This window comes from Cydia fagiglandana, chromosome 6 (genome assembly GCF_963556715.1).
Source record: "Cydia fagiglandana chromosome 6, ilCydFagi1.1, whole genome shotgun sequence".
Lineage (NCBI taxonomy): Eukaryota > Metazoa > Arthropoda > Insecta > Lepidoptera > Tortricidae > Cydia > Cydia fagiglandana.
In genome coordinates this window covers 7,855,362-7,878,021 of record NC_085937.1, presented here as the reverse complement: position 1 = coordinate 7,878,021, position 22,660 = coordinate 7,855,362, and the positions used below count along the sequence as shown (strand labels likewise).

General features: G+C 39.5%; 1 protein-coding gene across 2 annotated transcripts; it reads left to right on the top strand.

Annotated features, from left to right (window-relative positions):
- Nucleotides 1–450: 450 nt before the first annotated feature.
- Nucleotides 451–12,356, top strand: LOC134665077 (uncharacterized). Of its 2 annotated transcripts, XM_063521883.1 has the most exons (10): nucleotides 451–668; nucleotides 764–950; nucleotides 1,455–1,658; nucleotides 2,103–2,171; nucleotides 2,912–3,043; nucleotides 5,821–6,027; nucleotides 7,240–7,380; nucleotides 8,843–9,556; nucleotides 9,819–10,018; nucleotides 10,807–12,356. In XM_063521883.1, the coding sequence occupies exons 2-10, from the start codon at nucleotides 801–803 to the stop codon at nucleotides 11,432–11,434; spliced, it is 2,445 nt and encodes an 814-aa protein (XP_063377953.1). In that variant the 5' UTR covers nucleotides 451–668; nucleotides 764–800; the 3' UTR covers nucleotides 11,435–12,356. The 2 variants fall into 2 exon arrangements, with proteins under 2 accessions (XP_063377953.1, XP_063377952.1); XM_063521882.1 differs by lacking the exons at nucleotides 451–668; nucleotides 764–950; nucleotides 1,455–1,658; nucleotides 2,103–2,171; nucleotides 2,912–3,043 and adding an exon at nucleotides 4,900–5,017.
- The last annotated feature ends 10,304 nt before the right edge of the window (nucleotides 12,357–22,660 follow it).

Below are 22,660 nucleotides of genomic sequence, written 5' to 3'. Positions count from 1 at the left end.
AAATTGTAACTTGTAGCTTTATAAAATGGGCCACTGGATTTGAAGTCCATCTTGTCAACAGTATGGTTGTCCTTTTTTGACAAACGGCATTTTTAAAAGAGCAAGGAGAGAGAAATTATACTAGTTGCTGCGCCGCCAAAGAGAACAGACAGCATTGGGGCCTTGTATTCACTGATAGTACATACATATATTATGATAATATTTACTTCTGGTAACATTATTAAGTTTAGGTTTGTGCTTGTGCAAATGTTTATGGTTATGGTTTATGTTGCGGTACACGTACCACTTACTGCATTAATTTCCAAAACATTTATTATAGAAGTGATTCAAATCAAATAATATTGTTAAAAAAAATTAACAATATTTATTTAGCTTATTCCCACTCATGTCGAATCGTATTAGGAAAAAAATACTACATATAAATAGTGCTATTTTAACACAAAAGGCGTAGTGAAGCGTAATTGAAACTATTGATAATAAATAAGGAAATCGTTCTTGTTTCTCATTTTACATGAATACGTTATTAAACCGTAATTTTGTACCAGATTTATCGTTACGGTACAATTATGGCCTACATGTCATATTGATATCCATCACTACGAACGATTGATTGATATTTTTGAAGATGGAGCAAGCAAAGTCGAGTGCTGTGTATTTTTCATTAAAGCGTAATTGTTTTTTATTTATAATTAGATTAAATTGTAAAATTAAGTGTGTTTATAAATTAAACCCATAGTGTTATGTTAAAAACTTCTTATTGCAGATAATTTGTAAAGAGTCGAGATAAATTTACATACGAAATGGTGGTTCAAAAGAATTGGAATAACACAGAAACAACGGCGTCTGCTTCTGAAAGCCAGACCCAAAATACAGCCACTGTTTCATGGAGTTTCCAAGCTCCTACTAAAACGTTGACTGTTCGTCCAAACACTACATGCACCATGCAAACGGTAAGTCATGTTTTGATTTGAAAGAATCTTGTAAGAATTCGCAAATTAAGTGGCTTAATTCAATGAGTAATTTATAGCGTAAATATCTTGAAAAGAGGCTGCAAAAATGCGATAAAATTAATAATTGTACATACTTACCTAATTCTTGATTTGCTCATGAAATTCAGTTCCAAAATTTAAAATATGTAGTTGTTCTTTTGTTTCCATTATGTTTTATTTGGTCAGAATACACTGTTCTACATTCTTTTTATCTCTAGGTAAAAATTGCTTTTCAATCATATTGACATTAAGGGCCACTTGCAGCATCCACTAACCTGTAGTTAACTGATTTAACCTGGAGTTACTATGGTTACCAGTACTATTTGATACTGGGTTAACGGTTTAACCACTCAATCCTGGGTTTGGTTAAGTTAGGATGGAGCAAGTGGCGCTAAAAAGCCTAAACACAGTGAAAATATTCTCATTGCAGTAATGCAGTTGTCAGATATCAAGTTTCTTTCACAGAAGCAGCCAATCACACGGCAAATAGCCATTAACACACTAGCAGCAATGCATCGACGGTTCAGCCTGCCTGGCCCAGTGCAGCCCTATTCCAGGCCCATTGCTGAGTTCCGGGCCAGCGCCAACAAGTCTTTGGACATGCTGCGGCAGACCATACAGTCAGCAGTGACCAGGGAAATTGATCAAGTGATAAAAAAGTATTTGGAAGTAAGTTATTAAACTAATTGCTAACTATTTACACTACCTAATGGTTAATGTTAAATGGTGTCATAGGCAGGGGTACGAAACTAGAGCCTTCATGCATACTCTTGCTCTGAGCAATTATTAGGGTTGGCATAACTTGATATCCATACAAGCACAGATAAGATAATTTGTATTTGTATAGCCTCTTCTTCTGAACTACTGTTTGCTTGGATTGATTTTTATATGAAGTCTCGAAGTACAGTGTGCCTGTTGGCAAAGGCCTTGCGGATTTAAAAAACCTGACAATAAACGCGAGTTTGTACCTGCGGAATTGTAAATTTTGATCTTAAGTGTAAATTTAATAAGAGTGTGTACATATTGCCATACAATAAATAATAATATTGGGACTTTTGGGCCACTGCTGCAGTGAGTGTGTTAAATGAGTAAAGTTTTTATTGTATGTTTCAGAAATTCTTTGTACCTGCAGTAAATAATATTAGACTGAACTTGGGAGATGAGTCTGTTAGTGAAGATCAGGTTAGTGATAAGTTGATATTGAGATGAACATAATTACTATTAATCTTTGGCTAGTAAATGGTATTGTAGAATTAAATTACCTTTTACTGATAATGTTATCTTTTATTGCTGATACTGATAGCATAGATTGCATCCTACATAGTCTATTCAAATAAATCAAGCATTCATGTTCTTTCTATTGGCTTTTTAACCCTCTTTGCAAACATAAGTGTGATGTACTTGTTATAAGGTGTTTGTGTGTATTGGTGTATGCTTTCAGTTAACCAATTTTCACCAATATTTTTTTATTGATTGAGATTTTCCAAATCATTAATAGTAATTTTTTTAAACATAGATTACTATGGAACTAGAAGAACAAGATTTATTTTATCTGAAATTCCAACACAAATTTTGATAGAATGGTCCTTATTGCGTATTAAGCACAAGTACCCTACTCTGATGAGAATGTTTTGGTAACATGTCTATGTAGAGTTAGACTAAGAAAAGTCTGCAACGATTTTGATAGCATACGCAGTGCTAGTGTTATTTCAAACGTCAAACTTCTATGAAATTATGACGTATGAATGACACTTGCTCTACGTATGCTATCAAAATCGCTGCAGATTTTCTTGATCTAACTCTAACACATTGTGAGGTATTGCTAGATTAAGGGCTTCTTTACTCTATTTCGAATTTATCCCAATGCACCTAACATAACTTAAGTTTACATCAAGTTAAGTATAATTAATATTTCCTCCCAGGTGCGAGCCATTTGCCGAGCCATGCTGGACGCCACGCGCCTGCTGTACACCACGCCCGCCAAGCCGGCGCCGTGCCCCTCCGACACCAGCGAAGACTCCAACAGCGCAGACAGCAAGATTAAACAAACCAATGTAAGTATATTTCAGTACATTTGCCGAGCCATGCTGGACGCCACGCGCCTGCTGTACACCACGCCCGCCAAGCCGGCGCCGTGCCCCTCCGACACCAGCGATGACTCCAACAGCGCAGACAGCAAGATTAAACAAACCAATGTAAGTATATTTCAGAACATTTGCCGAGCCATGCTGGACGCCACGCGCCTGCTGTACACCACGCCCGCCAAGCCGGCGCCGTGCCCCTCCGACACCAGCGAAGACTCCAACAGCGCTGACAGCAAGACTAAACAAACCAATGTAAGTATGTTTCAGTACATTTGCCGAGCCATGCTGGACGCCACGCGCCTGCTGTACACCACGCCCGCCAAGCCGGCGCCGTGCCCCTCCGACACCAGCGATGACTCCAACAGCGCAGACAGCAAGATTAAACAAACCAATGTAAGTATATTTCAGTACATTTGCCGAGCCATGCTGGACGCCACGCGCCTGCTGTACACCACGCCCGCCAAGCCGCTGCCGTGCCCCTCCGACACCAGCGATGACTCCAACAGCGCAGACAGCAAGATTAAACAAACCAATGTAAGTATATTTCAGTACATTTGCCGAGCCATGCTGGACGCCACGCGCCTGCTGTACACCACGCCCGCCAAGCCGGCGCCGTGCCCCTCCGACACCAGCGATGACTCCAACAGCGCAGACAGCAAGATTAAACAAACCAATGTAAGTATATATCAGTACATTTGCCGAGCCATGCTGGACGCCACGCGCCTGCTGTACACCACGCCCGCCAAGCCGGCGCCGTGCCCCTCCGACACCAGCGAAGACTCCAACAGCGCTGACAGCAAGACTAAACAAACCAATGTAAGTATGTTTCAGTACATTTGCCGAGCCATGCTGGACGCCACGCGCCTGCTGTACACCACGCCCGCCAAGCCGGCGCCGTGCCCCTCCGACACCAGCGATGACTCCAACAGCGCAGACATCAAGATTAAACAAACCAATGTAAGTATATTTCAGTACATTTGCCGAGCCATGCTGGACGCCACGCGCCTGCTGTACACCACGCCCGCCAAGCCGGCGCCGTGCCCCTCCGACACCAGCGATGACTCCAACAGCGCAGACAGCAAGATTAAACAAACCAATGTAAGTATATTTCAGTACATTTGCCGAGCCATGCTGGACGCCACGCGCCTGCTGTACACCACGCCCGCCAAGCCGCCGCCGTGCCCCTCCGACACCAGCGATGACTCCAACAGCGCAGACAGCAAGATTAAACAAACCAATGTAAGTATATTTCAGTACATTTGCCGAGCCATGCTGGACGCCACGCGCCTGCTGTACACCACGCCCGCCAAGCCGGCGCCGTGCCCCTCCGACACCAGCGATGACTCCAACAGCGCAGACAGCAAGATTAAACAAACCAATGTAAGTATATTTCAGTACATTTGCCGAGCCATGCTGGACGCCACGCGCCTGCTGTACACCACGCCCGCCAAGCCGCCGCCGTGCCCCTCCGACACCAGCGATGACTCCAACAGCGCAGACAGTAAGATTAAACAAACCAATGTAAGTATATTTCAGTACATTTGCCGAGCCATGCTGGACGCCACGCGCCTGCTGTACACCACGCCCGCCAAGCCGGCGCCGTGCCCCTCCGACACCAGCGATGACTCCAACAGCGCAGACAGCAAGATTAAACAAACCAATGTAAGTATATTTCAGTACATTTGCCGAGCCATGCTGGACGCCACGCGCCTGCTGTACACCACGCCCGCCAAGCCGGCGCCGTGCCCCTCCGACACCAGCGATGACTCCAACAGCGCAGACAGCAAGATTAAACAAACCAATGTAAGTATATTTCAGTACATTTGCCGAGCCATGCTGGACGCCACGCGCCTGCTGTACACCACGCCCGCCAAGCCGGCGCCGTGCCCCTCCGACACCAGCGATGACTCCAACAGCGCAGACAGTAAGATTAAACAAACCAATGTAAGTATATTTCAGTACATACAGGTTGGAAAGATAAGTCGGGCCCTGGAGGGAAACTACCTTAAATCTTTAAGCTGGCTCATTTTACTTAAAGGAGATATTCCTTTATTTTTAAAAAGAAACAAAACTGCATTCAAAGTATTTTTCTTTTTTTCTTCATTTTGGCTTGTCTAAAAAAATCTTAAGTACTAAATTTTAGATTTTATGGATATTTTGTACGACAGACGAGTGTAAGATGTTTCTTGGAGAAATGTTATCATTAACATTAACTGTATCGACTAGTAGAATAAAATTGCGAGTTTATATTTTTTTGAATTTTTAGTCGGTTCGAGTCCCGGGCGAGGCAAGCGAGTTTTAGAAAATCTTTGAATGCAGTTTTGTTTCTTTTTAAAAATAAAGGAATGTCTTCTTTAAGTAAAATGAGCCAGCTTAAGGATTTAAGGTAGTTTCCCTCCAGGGCCCGACTTATCTTTCCACCCTGTATAGTGCTACGGTGCCACTTTTCCGCACTAGTGCGAGTAATTATAGTACATTACGTAACTAATATGTCGAAAACTTAAAGGGCCGCATGTACTGTAAAACGTTGTACGATACATGCGCGAATAGGCAATTCGCTAGTCGTGTGGATGGACATCGCTGTGAGGAGGATGATGATGATAAATTGACAATCTTACCAGTTTTGACAATCTCAAAGATCCGCAAGTGTTGTTTTCAGTGACTTGAAGAGCCGTAATTTAGCCTCCATAAAGCTCGCGAGCCGCAATTTGCCGACCCCTGGCTTAGGTTATAATTAAAAAAATTAGTTACAGAGTCCCTCGCATACCAAACGCAAAGAGTCCGAGGCAGATTTCGACGCATGCTTCAAAAGACGCAAGATTAAGCAGGAAGAGACTTCAGACAGCGGGTCCTCGTCGCCCCTGCCGCTGTCGACCTACAGGGACCCTGAGAAATGGAACCCTAACCGGCTGACGCAAGACACGCTGTTTATTATGGGGTCTCACGCTCACAAGGTAAGGGTAACATTCCATTTCTAACCGCAGCTGCATTACTGTCAATTATACTATGGAAATTGACAATGACAGCGACGCGTTCAGTACCGGTAGTGCAGCTGCGGTTAGAAATGGAATGTTACTATAAATAACAGATTATGAACGCGCATTGTACCATTACCACACGCTGGTGGCCTAGCGGTAAGAGCGTACCAATGAGCTTTTCGGAACTTGTACGAAATATCATTTGATGTTTACCAGTTGCTTTTCGGTGAAGGAAAACATCGTGAGGAAACGACTAATCCCCCCCTAGCCTAGTTTCCCTTCTTGGTTGGAAGGTCAGATGGCAGTCGTTTACGTAAAAACTAGTGCCTACGTCAAATTATGGGATTAGTTGTCAAGCGGACCCCAGGCTCCCATGAGCCGTAGCAAAAATGCCGACGGTAGGTACATGATACGCGTGGCACTCAAACGGCTCGGCCACGACATTGCGCGACTCGCGACGGTGGCGGCGGCTACCATAAGATGGAGCGAGACACAGCGCCCTTTCGTTTCTACTTATGGTTGCCGCCGCCGCCGTGACCAGTCGCGCAATGTCTTGGCCGAGCTGAAAGAGTTAACTTTCAGTGAGAAGAGACCAATCAGCAGTGACCACCTGTTAACAACCATTGTTACAGTAGGATAATAGAATAGGGTATTTTCCTACTAGTCAAATCAGTTACTTTCTTTAGAACTGTCAAAACGATTTGCTAATATGGAATTTATATGAAACATTACATCGTGACGTCATGGTCAACTCACCTACTTTTTATATTTCTATCCGATTTATTAAATAGAACTTGTGTTTAAAAATAACTCCTATCTGTGTTTTTCTAATAATTATCTGGTGCTTTATTTCATGCATGGTGTAAAATAATTTATTTTTATATACAGTATAATACCCTATTCATCATCTCAGCCATAAGAGGTCCACTGCTGAACATGGAACCTTGGACCTCCATTCGTACCGGTTGGAAGCGACCCGCATCCAGCGTCTTCCGGCGGCCTTAACAAGGTCCATCTTGTGGGTGGACGTCCTACGCTGCGCTTGCTAGTCCGTGGTCTCCACTCGAGCACTTTTCGACCCCATCGGCCATCTCATGCAATACCCTAGCATACCCTATTACTATTACTGGGAACATAATATGGCAGTGTTACGCAATGAAATTACTAAATAATCGCTTGTGTTTGCAGGTCTTAGGGTTGGGCAACTGCCGTGGTCGGCTGTATACGCGCCACGCGGGCTTGCTGCGCTACCCGGCGGACAGCTCCGACAAGGAGTGGATCGCCAGCCACAATCTGGTCAACGCCGTCGGCGGCAAAACATATATCATGGTAAGAATAACATCTCACTCCCTCATCGAGCAAAATGTGAGACGCAATACACATTGGAAAAAGAAATTGGACAGGTGGAATACCACCCTAATGGTAACATTCCATTTCTAACCGCAGCTGCACTGCCGGTACTGAATGCGTCGCTGTCATTGTCAATTTTCATAGTAAAATGAACAGTAGTGCAGCTGTCGTTGGAAATGGACGTCACCTTATTTATTCACTATTGCTGGATATGTGCGGTAGTGGGGAAACAAGCGACGGCAACGCACGATGTGGTGAAAATATGAGCTTTCGTGGGACGACATTTTCTCACTAATTGGCAGCTGCCAACTGTCAAATAAGCTATATGTCTCACACCCGTTATGGTTGCGCCACAGTCATGCACGAAGTGAAAAGGTGATCTGTACTTACGACGACGCAGTAATCTAGAGTAGCGTGTCCAGTCCAACCAAGTTCAAAGATAAATATTAACAAAAAACCGGGCAAGTGTGAGTCGGATTCGCGCACGAAGGGTTCCGTACCATAATGCAAAAAAAACGGTCACCCATCCAAGTACTGACCTCGCCCGACGTTGCTTAACTTCGGTCAAAAATCACTTTTGTTGTATGGGAGCCCGACTTAAATCTTTATTTTATTCTGTTTCTAGTATTTGTTGTTATAGCGGCAACAGAAATACATCATCTGTGAAAATTTCAACTGTCTAGCTATCACGGTTCGTGAGATACAGCCTGGTGACAGACGGATGGACGGACGGACGGACGGACGGACGGACATCAGAGTCTTAGTAATAGGGTCCCGTTTTACCCTTTGGGTACGGAACCCTAAAAAGAACTGTATTCAGTAAACAGTATGCCATCATTTTATCTTAGTCATTATCAGAACGGGGCGTTACGAGTGTGTCTAAAATCTGTTGAAAATGCTGCAGCTTTGTACATGGATTTAGAAACAAAAGTTTTCACTTGTGTTGACAATAGTTAACGCTTGTGTACATTAAAGTAATGTTCTTATCAGTTCCAGTTTCAGTTTATGTTTCAGTTTATTTTATTTTATCACACAGCACAGTTTACAGTTTATCACACAGCACGACTAGCATTTCTTGATACTAGTTGCGCGACTTCATACATCCGGGTATCTTGACATATGGAGTTCGCCAGAGCCAATCGAGGCAAAATGTGATAGGATGGTATTCCACCTGCCCAATTTCATTGTCCAATGTGCATTGTGTCTCAATCTCTCATTATGTAAAATGTGAGACGCAAATACACATTGGAGCAAGATATTGGACAGATGGAATATATCATCCATAGACGACCACTCGTGCAGGTGGTGCGTGTTCTATGCCCCCTTATTATTACTCCCTGATACGACCTGTTAAGCGATTTCAAAAATTGTTGTTAAATAAAAAACATTATGTAAACCTTCTAATAACATAATTAAAGTTGTAATAAATATGTTGTCATAGGTACTCGAAGATATAGAAGAACTAGCGAACAGCGATGCCTACCGTCACAACTCTTTACCAATGCTCGGCGAACTAACGGGCTTCAAAGTGCCACCATTCATGCTCAGAAAAATAAAAGCATACGTAATGAAACGGGCCCTTAGTGGAGACATTAGTAATCCAGACAGTCCACAACCCTCCACCAGCAATGATGACCCCAACTTTAAATCAGAAGTTAAACTCGAACCCGATCAAGATACATACGACTCTTTCGACGCATCGCGCTACACCGATAATACTAGAGATTTCGCTGACGTACCAACTAACAAAGATGATACCGATTTAGCTGATATCAAAGTAGAAGATATTGAAGATATCAAAGTTGACGGAATCAAAGTTGAAGACCTAGACGAAATGAAAGTAGACGGGATTAAGGTGGAGGATTTGGATGTGGATATCAAAGTAGAAAACATCGATGACATTGACGGAATAAATGTAGAGGATATGAAATTGGAGAAAGAAGATTTCGCTCTGTGCAAGCAAGATGATGATCAGAATCATCTAGTTGATGGTCTGCTGGAGTCTGATATTGAGTTTCTCAGCAGAAATCTCGGTAATATCGAGAGTGACGCGGACGCCAGGAAAACTATTGAGAAGTTGACGGGAGCCAATCCGGATACTATCACTCTTGTGGGTGACGAGTTTGATTTGGGGCCCACTTTGAATACCAGCAACGTAAGTATTGACTACAAATTTATTTTTACTCTTGTCTCATCATTTTACTAAAACTGAAAATACGTTAGTTTTTTAATACTATTTACCGTTATAATTTCCAAAGTCATACTGGTTTTGTAACGTTATTTACCGTTGCGTTGTGGCCAGAGCGGTAGTCATGTGATGAAATTGTTGATTAAATAAAATAAAGTGTAACTAGTGTCCATCGAGGCAACGTACGTAACGTACGACCATAGACATAATTCCCTGTCTCTTCCTCCAGTTTTCCAGCAACCAAACAAAATGCATCACCGTGGCGTCCACCACGAGCGGCATGATCCACAGCGTGCCCGTGGCGCACATCCAGGCGCCGCGCATCACGGGCTCCACCGTGCACTACTACACCAGCGTGCCGCAGCGCACCGTGCACCATCTGCCGTCCGTCACCATCCAGGGCCTGCCGCAGTCGCAGGTGCTCCGCGGGTCAGTATATCATTTCACAGATATTAAGTAAGTAAGTAAATATTCTTTATTGCACCAATAATCATACATCTTACATACTTACATGTAAAACATGACATGCATGTACATCTACATGACATGCATGTACATGTAGGTCTGCATTCACATCTCTAACTATCAACTGGGAAGAAATTCACGTAAGTATGAAGTCCCTAATCCACCTTCGTTTATCGTGAGGACTGTATACAGGGTGGCCAAAAAATAAGTGCATTCCCGTTGCCAGGGAGTTTTTGGGATTATACTGAGCAACTTTGACTGTGGGACCAACCCCGAAATCGCAAAAAAAAATTTTGGCTCTTTCATACATTTTGGCTGGTCCATTTTCTATGGGCAGAGAGCAACTTTTACTATGGGAGTTATGGGACCAACCCCGAAATCGCGAAACAAAATTTTGGCTCTTTCATACAGTTTGGCTGGTCCATTTTCTATGGGAGGGTAAATTTTATTTCGCGACTTCGGGGGTTGGCCCCATAGTAAAAGTTGCTCAGTATAATCCCAAAACCTCCCTGGCGACGGGAATGCACTTATTCTTTGGCCACCGTGTATAGCCCAACCCCTCTTGTACCTACAACGAGACTGATAAGAGATCCCGTCGTCTTGAACCTTGTCGGAATCCACTAAGGTTGATATTGGGCTGCAGTCACGCGCGTCAGATAACTTCTTTATCGGTCAAAGGGTTTAAGAAAACATATGTCTTTTAACGTACGCGCTAAAGATGTGTTTCTTGCAATCCTTACGTTTCTTTTCAGAATCCCGATCAACACGAAAACCGGCACATTCAGCACCGTAATGTCTCAAGGCACCGCCAGCGCTATCATCGGCTTCGGAACTCGTACTACTAACGCTACTCCAGTCCAGTACGTCAACGTCTCCTCTAAATCGTTCCCCACTGGTAACATCTTACATAACGCTATCGTTTCTCGTAACATTCTCAACCGCACAGCGGTCACCTCTGCCATGTCGTTTAACGTTACCACAGTCAAGCCGGCACTGCAAACTACTCCTAAAATAAGCACCGTAGTAACAGCGAGCACTGGAGACTTCGACAACATTTCTACTACTAAAGACATGATCGACAACGCGTGTAACTCTTCGGTCATGCTCAAGAAAGTTCTCACACTGGGAAGTGCCGGCGCCGCTAAATCTTTCATGATGCATAACACACAAAAGGTTCTGTCTACGGGTTTCGCTAACGGGTCTACCCCACCGCCTAACGTCACCATCGTTAGCTCGGGCAGCACGATTTTAAGCAATGCCATCATCAATCCTACTTCGAACATAACGAGTCCGACGTCAGGCACTTTGAGCGCCACTCACGCAACCCTGTCCGCTTTGCTCGCGTCGAACGCCGAGAACGCCCAAGGAAACAAGAATTAAAATTAGCTTAGATTCCAACATTCCCAAGTAATTAATCATTCTCGAATTCGTGATCTCAAAATGTAGTTATTAAGGTAACTATTTATTAATGCATTTACTGTCACTATGTATTGAAGCTTAACATTCTCGTGGCGTAATAACGAAACATACGAGTAATAGGGTTCAAAATTACAATGCTATTTCAAAATATTATGAACCGTAATGTAGAGTAATTTTAAATGTATCATGATCAAAATTCTATTGATTGAATAATATGGAGAACCACTTAGTACGGCTGAAAACTTGTGATTCGAGACATGTTTAATTGGATTTATATTAATTTACTACCTCTTAAGTTACCTGATCGCTTAGTTGTGTAATACTGAAGTCTATTATTATTAGTAAGCTAAATCAGAATGTGGTTAGCTATAATTAAGTGCTAAATCAAAGAATGAATCCTTGTGGTTGGAAATGCCATAAAATAATACCGTTATTTTTAAGGTACTCTTTGACTTTAGGGCTTGGTTGTAACTTTCTATCTTCTGGTTAAATGAAGGTTGTGTTTATTATAATATGTGCCAAATTAGAGTACAAATAACTGTAAATCAGTATTATTTATATGTGATACTTTTTCATTGTATTTTAGGGCAAATATCGTTTTGGATAGCTTGTAAGCTGGCGTTTATTTACATGTTATTAGAAAAGGGATTAGTGTTAGTAAATGTTTCGTAAATATTATCATTTTAATGCTTTGTTCATAAATGTTACCTACAGTTAATGAAAATGCACGCAAAATTCGATCACTGATTTTATCACAACTAGTTACAATGTGGAAATTGATTTATATATTTTCTTTTTAACTGTCAACTTTATCTCATTTCATTATAAAAATAAGGATCATTATAAAACCAAAAATATCTTCGACAAAAATTATTTGCTTTAATCAAGAAGACTGCTTTGCTTTGCTTTTAGGCTTTTTATTAAAATGTTAAAATTGTTTTTTTATTGTATTTTTATATTTGTTTAAGTTGTTTGGCTGTACTGTTTATTTTTTTTATATAACCAAAAGACTAGGCTTTCCCAGCCATTCTTATATTTGAGGCAATGCTTAATATAATGTAAGCTTTATTTTTTGTATTATTTTAGTTGCAATATTCATTGTTTTTACGAATGATCGTTACAAGTTATTGTATTTTGATTGTAAAATGCTTAATATTTGTGAGCTTTAATTTTTTTTATGCTTTTAGTTGCAATATTAATTGTTGTTACGAATGGTCGTTACAGATTTGGACTTTGCCGCGTAGTAGCGACCATTAGCTTGATGCTTGCGTGCAATTTAAGACAATATTTTATAATTGTTGTGTTTATTTTAGACATGCTTTGCGTCTTAAAATACGTTGTCACTGATGAATATAAATAAGTTGGCTGTGTTTATAATATTAAGCTTTAATCTTATTGTTGTATTGTTTTTTTTATTAGTAATTTTCAAGTATAAGTTGATGTCGCGGTGTAGTTTTAATAAATGTACCGTACCAGGTTTTTAGTTATAATGAAAGCTAAGTCGACTTTTACGAGATAGGAGGCATTACATGGGAAACAGAATACATACAGACATATTTTTGTAAACAAGATTTTCGTCCATTCGCGCATGTATGGCAATCTACATTTTGTAAAACAGAACAGTAGTTTCAATGAGAATATTTTTCTATTGACCTGTTTTTTCGATACTTTGCAACATTTTGTTAATGAAGAGTACCTTATCATTGTGTTTCCTTAAAAAAACCTAATTGCTGAAATCTTGCCCGTAGCCGTGAATAGGGTATTTGACTACTAGTCAAATCAGTTACATTTTTCGAACTGTCACAACGATTTTGCTACTATGGAATTTATATGAAACACTAGCATGTGACGTCACAATCAAATTATCTACAATTTATAGTTTTATACGGGTTTTAAAATAGAAATCGTATCAGAAAAAACTGCTGTCTGTGTTTCTCTTCGGGTGCTTTATTTCATGCATGGTGTAAAATAATTTATTTTAAATACTTTAACAGTCAAATACCCTATTATTCCAATTGCCCTTTTATTATTAAACTTATAAGATTTAAACGTTGATAGTCAGGACCGTTTTAGCTTAGTCAGTACCGACCCTGCCTGCAAAGCTGATTACCACTAGGTTCCAATCCCAGCGGGGTATTTATTTGTACGATACAAATATTTATTACCGAGTCATTGATGTTGCCTATGCATGTCAGAACATAATTATGTTTTATACACATACTCGTAATGATTGTATAATAAAAAAAATTCTGTAGAAATTTAACATTGAAAATATGTTCTTATTTTATGATTCATATTATCGGATGGTCTATTCGGAAGTCGAATTCCGCATTTTTAATCCTCAGGTGTTGAGGGCCCTCAGGATTCCCAGCAGTCGCCAGAATTTTAGGTCTTGAGTACTGTAAAAAGTTTTTTGGAAAGGCATTTCGACAAAATATAGTAAAACGGGCCAATAACGTTTTTTAATTCAAAAATCACTCAACATGTTTCACTCAGTAACGAGGAGCATCAACAGAAGACCGAGTTGGCGGACCGACGCAATTTTAACTTTTTTTTTTTTGCAGCCGTGTTTTCTTTTTAAATGACGTGGGTGACCCGTTTGAAAATATTTAATATGTCAGAGTGTCAAGGAAGTTTTGTTATTAAAATTTCATTTCGGCAGGATTTACAAGTATAGGCACAGAATAAATAATAGTACTAGGCACAGAAGACTCACTCTATAACAAAACGCGTCTGTTACGATCAGGACAGATATGGCCGCTAGGTGGCGACAGCGCCACGCGCGGCTTATGGCTAGCCACCAAAATTGGTGTGGAACAGATGTACTTTTAGCTACCTGTAGCAAAGCGACGAAATCGCGGAGTGAGCCACGCCTTTAACGTGTTTGCCTAGGCCCTTATGGGACCTTAAGGCCGGTACAGATGGACTGCAACCCAACTGCAACTTGTATGGGAACTGCCCGCCGACGTTGCAGTTGACGTGCAGTCGGCGTGCAGTTCCCAAACAAGTTACAGTCGGGTTGCAGTCCGTCTGTATCGGCCCTTAGTCTATTGCGGGTCATTTTCAGACTCGATATGCTACAGTTGCTAAATCGTATTGTATTTTATCAAAATCGTGATCATAAAATAAACAATTCCATTGACACTTGAGACGTAGGTATTATTGTGGAGCGACTAACTTCGTCTACTGATACGGGGTTATCACCTGACGACCCCAAACCGAATACTTAGATCGAAGGAAGCGTGAGGCCGCTGATATACTCGTATATCATGCTAAGATTATTACGAGTAAGTCGTCGTTATATAAAATATCAATTTGCTTATGTCACTATTTTAACGTTAACTATCAAATCTGAAGCTATATTCGTTATGCTCAAAGATTTGAAAGTCACTTGCGTCTAAGTCAACTTTACGTTAATGAATTAATGCCTACAACGTCGGCGCGGAAAAGGTTATCGGACTATCAAATATTATGAAACTGTGTACGAAAGATAATTTGCTAATTTACTGTCGTAAATTAATTAGTATGAGCGCCAATTTTTGGGATAAGCATGAACGGACGAGCTACTTTATGATGCAACCGAGAAATCACTAAGATGAGAAGGATAAAACATCTATCGCACTAGTATGGCTTGTGACGCCAATATTTGACATTTGAATCTATCGCACTAGTATATGGGTTGGCGGCAAAATCTTACACTTTTAGAGTGACATTCCATTTCTAACTGCAGCTGCAATACTGTTCAGTTTACTATGGAAATTGACAATGACAGCGACGCGTTTCCTTAGTAAAATGAACAGTATTGCAGCTGCAGTTGGAAATGAAATGTCACTTTTATTCGCCTAGCCCCCGCAAACCGTCCGATAAGGAACTTCGTTCCAAAAAGGCTTTATTTTCAAGATGAGTTGTATAATACCGAGTATCTACAAAATTAATGTCATGCTTTTAAAAAATCATGCCTACAAGAGTTTATATTATATGGGGAGTCAGATCAGACTTACTTTGACACGGACAAGAAAAAAAAAGCAGTACCTACCCTAATTAGTAAGTGAGCAGGTGAGCTAATATTACTATTTTTTTTATCAAATATACCTATATCAGTTGCAAGCGCGAGCGGATTTGTGCCCGGAGTAGAATATTAGCTTGAATTTTAATGACCCTTTTCGTTCCTCGAATCCGACCTATTCCGTATTTAAAATTAGCTACTGGGGCATCGATCAGGCCGTCCACTATTCGTTTCATTGTGACCTGGGTTAAAGTTAGTCTCCTCGGATGCGGCGCAGTGGTAGAGTTTCAGATCTGGCTATGTATTTCCTTAGCTACAAGAGCGTAGGCGAGCTATCGACTATAGCATAGTTCCCATTACTTGTTACGGATTTCCAGTTAACGCTTATACTGGTTTACCTCGAGCGAATGACCGGAGACCGACTGAAATAACGGCCCTGCTCCCCCGAAGAGGGGGAGGCGATCCTATTTCCAGAATAACTGCGATCAATTTTTCCGAAAATACCGCGCCTGCATTGCTGCAACTGCGATATTCGTAGTTGTCTTTTTAGTTTGAGATAATAGATGTCCGGTCCGGCATAAATCCTTTTAAGCCGTCATATGACCAGTTCAGTGCCACTTAGAACTTAATTCAGGATGTTTGATTAGGATTAAAAAGAGTCATGATCTGGGAAAACCCCTAGACTTTTACTTATCATTTTTTTAAACGTCAGACTTCTATTGAAATTATGACGTAACCTAACACTTGCACTGCGTGGGCTATCAAAATCGCTGCAGACTTCTTGGTCTAGCTCTATCTACTTATTTGTTAAGAAATAAATGCTTAAAAAAAAGGACAAGACAAAGCAAATGGCAAAAATAGACGGTGGACAGATGCCTGTCACACTACAACAGTCGTGTTTAAACATGAAACTGTCAACGTCATTTTAAATTCGGAATGAGGTTAAAAACTCACAGATTATAATTATAATGGTTCGAAGTGGAACCCATAAAAACTTTGTAGGTTATGAAACTTATGAAATGAATCTTCCGCTGTTCGCTTGTTGTTTCTTATATAATATAAATATTTGGTTAAATGGCGTTCCAGAACAATGTTCGACCGTTTGCTCAGGGTCACCACCAGACATCGTACATTTTCCAGCATTTTTGGTGCAGCGGAGTGGTGTTAACGGAATTGGTATAAATAATTTCAACCCTAATGATTAATTAGCGTTAGTACAGTACGCAATCTGCTGTACCAAAAATGCTGGAGAATGTACGATGTCTGGTCACCACACACACACTGAAGGGAGTCACACCAGCCCCATTTATGCCAATGTACTGTAATTTTTTTACGTGTCGATTTTATTCGTTTCATTCTCCTATCTCCAAACTTCGAGATTGATCTTAAGTGTAACCTCGCAAGTGGTGGTAGTAATCGAATCATAAACTTATTTAGTAGCATGAATTCGTCTGACGAATAGACATCCATGTTTTGTAACATAATATTTTATTGGTACAAATCAATATTCACTATATTTATGTATTCCTATTTTTTGCTCCCATGTAGTCAAAAACAGTAAAGCAAAATGTGTTAAATAATAGTTTGCTAAGTACTTTAACCAGGATGGTTGTTAAATAACTTGAAGTAATTTTCTGTGATATATTCATACAAACCCACAATGTATAATCGGTTGAAGCGTTTGGTAACGATACATTAATTGAACGATTAGTAAGTTTGATTCTAAATGTATTTGTGTCTAAGTAATCAAAGCTGGCACGAATGGAATGAACCAAACGAAATAATTATATTTCTATCATTGTCTGACTGACACATGTACCAACCAAAACGCTCCGCGATTGTTACGTCATTTGGGGTCCTAGCTAAATTGGTTCCTCCATACTTACGCTACGGAATGTCCAAATTATCTAGAACCCTAAATGGCGTAACAATCACGGAGCGTGACTGTACCTATCTGTATGCAGCCAGAGTCATCATTATATTGGTTTATCTGTTACACAAATATTTGCATTCACTCATTTATTCCATTCGTGCCAGCTTTCGTGGATCAACCTGAAGGACTTGGGCTATATTTTAAATCTTCTTTTTTTAATATCCAGGCATTTCAATAAATCGTTGCCTACATTATTCATGTATTACTAATACTATAACTAAATAGTTGTAGGTTATTATGGCTGTGTAAAGAATTAGAATCAGATATTGATGTTGTTAATGATTCCTATCTTATCTAATACTACCTAGACGATAGTATTACTTCTTAATGCATTCTCTAATTGCAATGTGTTGTATTAGTGGAATATGTGTGTAATGTTGAATGTGTCTGAACGTTAGACTTACTAGTAAATTTATTTCAACCACAATATTGTTTCTTATAACTGTTCTGTCACATTTAGGGTTTGCAATCCGGATCCGAAATGTATGAAATTATCCGGATCTGGATCCGGATCCGCGGATCTTCCCATACATTTCGGATCCGTCGTGCAAACCCTAGTCACATTTATCCCGCATAATAGTTAGCTTAGTTATCTGATGAGTAATGCAGCTGCTCTTCATAAAAAAATATCGATTACCTATCATGATACCAGTAAGGAAAACACACTGGAAAAGGCCTAATGCCTATTTATGACTCCGTTTAAGTTTTCTTTTTAATTTATTATTTTTAGGCCTTCAAATTGCCCACCTATCTATATATATCTCCATATTCCCATTATCTTATCTATCTATCTATCTATATATATAAATGCAAGTGTCCTGACTGACTGACTGACTGATTCATCAACGCAGAGCCGAAACTACAAAAGGCAGAAAGTTGAAATTTGCACACCAGATTGCATTTATAAAGTGTACAAGAGATAAGAAGCGATTTTGAGAAATTCAACCCCTAAGGGGGTTAAAAAGGGGATGAAAGTTTGTATGGGGTTAAAGTTTTCTTTTAAGATAGGAATTTGAAACCTCGTAAAAAGATATGTTATTAAAATACAAGAAAACTAATTTCAGCGTTTTTGAAAATTCATCCCCTAAGGTGGTGAAAAAGGGGTTGAAAGTTTGTATGGAAATCAAAAATTTTTTCGAGTGGTGGAGGTGAATGTTTGTATTTAGGGATATTATTAGAAGACAGGAAAAGTAATTTTAGCGTTTTGTAAAACTCATCCCCTAACAGGGTTAAAAAGGGGTTGAAAATTTTAATCCATTACAAATGCTTTGAAACTTCTTAGAAAGGCATAATAGCCGATTACAAAAAAAAGTGATTGCAACGTTTTTGGAAATTCAACCCGTAAGGGGGTTAAAAAGGGGATGAAAGTTCGTCTTCGGGTGCAAATTTTATTTTAAGCTAGGAACTTGAAACTTTGTAAAAATGTATCAAATTTAAATACAAGAAAACTTATTTCAATGTTTTAGAAAATTCATCCCCCAAGGTGGTGAAAAAGAGGTTGAAAGTTTGTATGGATATCGAAATTTTTTTCGAGCGCGGGACTTGAATCTTTGTATGTGGGGATATTGTTGGAAGGCAATAAAAGTAATTTCAGCGTTTTGTAAAATTCATCCCCTAACAGGGTTAAAAAATGGGTTTCAAATTTTTAATCCATTACTAATGCTTTGAAAATTCTTAGAAAGGCATAATAGCCGATTACAAAACAAAGTAATTGCAACGTTCTTGGAATTTCAACCCCTAAGGGGGTTAAAAAGGGGATGAAAGTTCGTCTTCAGGTGCAAATTTTATTTGAAGCTAGGAACTTGAAACTTTTTAAAAAGGTATTAAATTAAAATACAAGAAAACTGATTTCAGCGTTTTTGAAAATTCATCCCCTATGGTGGTGAAAACGGGGTTGAAAGTTTGTATGGATATCATACATTTTTTCGAGCGCGGGATTTGAATCTTTGTATTTGGGGATATTATTAGAAGACAATAAAAGTGATTTCAGCGATTTGTAAAATTCATCTCCTAACAGGGTTAAAATGGGGTTCAAAGTTTGAATCCATTACAAATGCTTTGAAACTTCTTAGAAAGACATAATAGCCGATTACAAAAAAAAGTAAGTAATTGCAACGTTTTAGGAAATTCTACCCCTAAGGGGGTTAAAAAGGGGGTGAAAGTTCGTCTTGGGGTGTAAATTTAATTTTAAGCTAGGAACTTGAACTTTTTGTGAGTGCGGAACTTTAATCTTTGTATAAGGGCATAGGTACCTATTATGAGAATACAAGAAAAGTAATTTCAGCAACCAACATCAAAATCCACTTGAAATAAAACTTCATACAACTTGCTAAAAAACCGGGCAAGTGCGAGTCGGACTCGCGCACGAAGGGTTCCGTACCATAATGCAAAAAAAAAAACAAAAAAAAAGCAAAAAGATAACGGTCACCCATCCAAGTACTGACCCCTCCCGACGTTGCTTAACTTTGGTCAAAAATCACGTTTGTTGTATGGGAGCCCCATTTAAATCTTTATTTTATTCTGTTTTTAGTATTTGTTGTTATAGCGGCAACAGGAATACATCATCTGTGAAAATTTCAACTGTCTACTGTCTAGCTATCACGGTTCGTGAGATACAACCTGGTGACAGACGGACGGACGGACGGACGGACGGACGGACGGACGGACGGACAGCGAAGTCTTAGTAATAGGGTCCCGTTTTACCCTTTGGGTACGGAACCCTAAAAAGAAAAGTACCTAATTTCAACATTGCTTGGATATGAAAATTATAGGTACTAAAGATGTAAAATGTTGAAGATAAGATTCCACGCGGACGAAGTCGCGGGCAACAGCTAGTCTTACATATATGAAAATTTGGCATAAAACAATGCTTATCGAAAATCTTGTTAAATATTTATTTTTAAAGAGCCAACTGTCGAGGTCTATTTCTCTTTACAAGAATGGAACATTTGTTGAATCGTTCGTCCGTCGTGCAGACGCGACAGGATGCCAGCTTTTGAGGGCACCCATGCGTGCGTATAATAGAGGGAAGTTAATATGATCGTCCTGTAGGCAGGGCCGTTTATAATTGTTGTAAGTCTCATACTTAATAGTGTAGTTCCTTTTAAATCAAAATTAAAATAATCCTACTTATTCCTGTTGCCATTTGTCACACTTTCCTATACTATGTTGTTACACTTTTGCTAACCTGGGGGCCAATTTGAACCTACATTTTGATGTCAAAATGATTTTTCTCAGTTGCGCCTATACGTATATGTAAGTGATAACAAAATTACATCAAATGTAACGTTATATGTAAAACGTTAATGTGCGAAATTCCCACTTTTTTCATAGGTTCAGTAAATTGTTGTTTAAACACGAATTTGTGTGACGTCATAATATATCATACTTACGTTTATATCAATGCTTTTACGCTAGTTTAAAAATAGTTTTATCGCAAAATCTTCAGGACATAATATGATGCTGTTGTTTTTTCCTCATGATCATGATTGCTGTAAAATTATTGCTCTTCAGAAAGCTAGCCTATGTTGATACCCATACCACTAGGTATGGGTATTTAGTTGAAATGCAAATGTTATAGCAAACCCCAACTCTTATCTCGTGAGTGCGTCGTGTAGAACGCTATGTAAGTCGTTCAACACTAGTATCTACATTGTACAAGCTAGACTACTCGACTTATGGTTGTAAGTGTAGACTGCCTTTGTTATTACGAGCTTGTGGATGTAATAAATGATGTGTTAACAAACTATTTCACACTTGTATAATTTTATAGTCTACGTACTGTTTATGTTTTGTATAATTTCATATGTTCTGTGAGCATTACGATCACTTAATATTCATGTAAAGGTACAGCTTGGCAAAAAAGAGTAGATATTAAAAAGTGGCAACACTTTAGTGTCGTCCCTTTCAAACCAATTTATATAAGAAAACGGGACGACACTACAGTGTTGCCACTTTTTAATTTCTACTCTTTTGCCAAGCTGTATGGCGATGTTATCGGCGAATTGTCAGACAGTTTAAAAGTTGAAGTGCTATAATTATTTCAATGTCACAATATACTAGACGCCGCCTAGAACTGTCGAAAATGATAACAAATTGTTCTCCTAAACAAGTCCTAAACTAAACTAAAAGTCGAAGAAGGTAGCTTCGAGTCGGATAATTTGAGTCTAGTTGTAACTGACGGGTTTCTAAGGGTCCCTACACTTGGTAAGGTCGTAATGTATGTACCTACTATATGCGGATCAATGCGACTAGTCAAAGTGTGAAGTGTGTCTTGGTTACTACTAGAGTAATGAAATTTCTATGAAACTATGACGTATAAATAACACTTGCACTGCGTAGGCTATCAAAATCGCTGCAGACTTTTCTTGGTCTAACTCTATAGTATCACGTGCTAGTCATTGATGAGCCGTATAGACCCCCAGCAGTCTCAGACAGTTACTCGTTTTTCATCGACTGACTTCTTCATAAAGGAACCGCAAAACAAGTGTAAACAAGGTCTTATTAGGCCGGGTTCGGATTATCAACATATATAAGCTATTAGCAATGGTAGGCCGGCTCAGGCCATTTAACAAATGGCTGGAAGCAGTCATTTCCACGAACACAGAGCCACCTCGGGCGGCTTAACGATCATCAAACGAATAATTTAAATGAGCCATAACGCCTAGACCGAAATGTATTCGTTGTTATTTCAGCGGTACTGTTATTATCCGGATACTGTTTACTTGGCATGTAGAAACACGAGTCTAATATTGAAATGGCGCGGCGAGAAATATTTTGACTAAAATTATAAGTTATATTGTACTTAATCCCCTAAGAAATTGTTTAAACGTAAACTAGTACTAGTTACTAGTACTGTTAATATTATAGAATATAATATGACTCCCGAGTACTGGTGGTTAATATATATGCTGGCATTCACAAAATCAACCATTTTGAGCCTTGAGCCACGCACTTAATTTTATATTCGCTTTTAAAACGACTAAAAATAACATGTTTCAGAATGCTGTGATCTGTATAGGCGTTATCGATCTATATTATCTATATGTCTATGATCTCTGTCAAACTGAGTCTATAGAAATAATTATCGGAACACAAGTTTATTTATAAATAAATCTTCGATTTTCGAGATGATTAGGTATTAATTAAAAAATATTTCTGAAGTTAAGAAGTACAATACTTATGACAATTGCTCGAAAACTCCAAATTCAAAGCAACTGTTAATAAACATTAACAAATGATCTCAAAC

Coding starts and splice junctions, on each gene's coding strand:
- LOC134665077 (XM_063521883.1), top strand. CDS start 801: ATGGTGGTTCAAAAGAATTGGAATAACACAGAAACAACGGCGTCTGCT. Junction 1,659..2,102: donor TGATAAAAAAGTATTTGGAA/GTAAGTTATTAA, acceptor TGTATGTTTCAG/AAATTCTTTGTACCTGCAGT. Junction 10,019..10,806: donor CAGTCGCAGGTGCTCCGCGG/GTCAGTATATCA, acceptor GTTTCTTTTCAG/AATCCCGATCAACACGAAAA.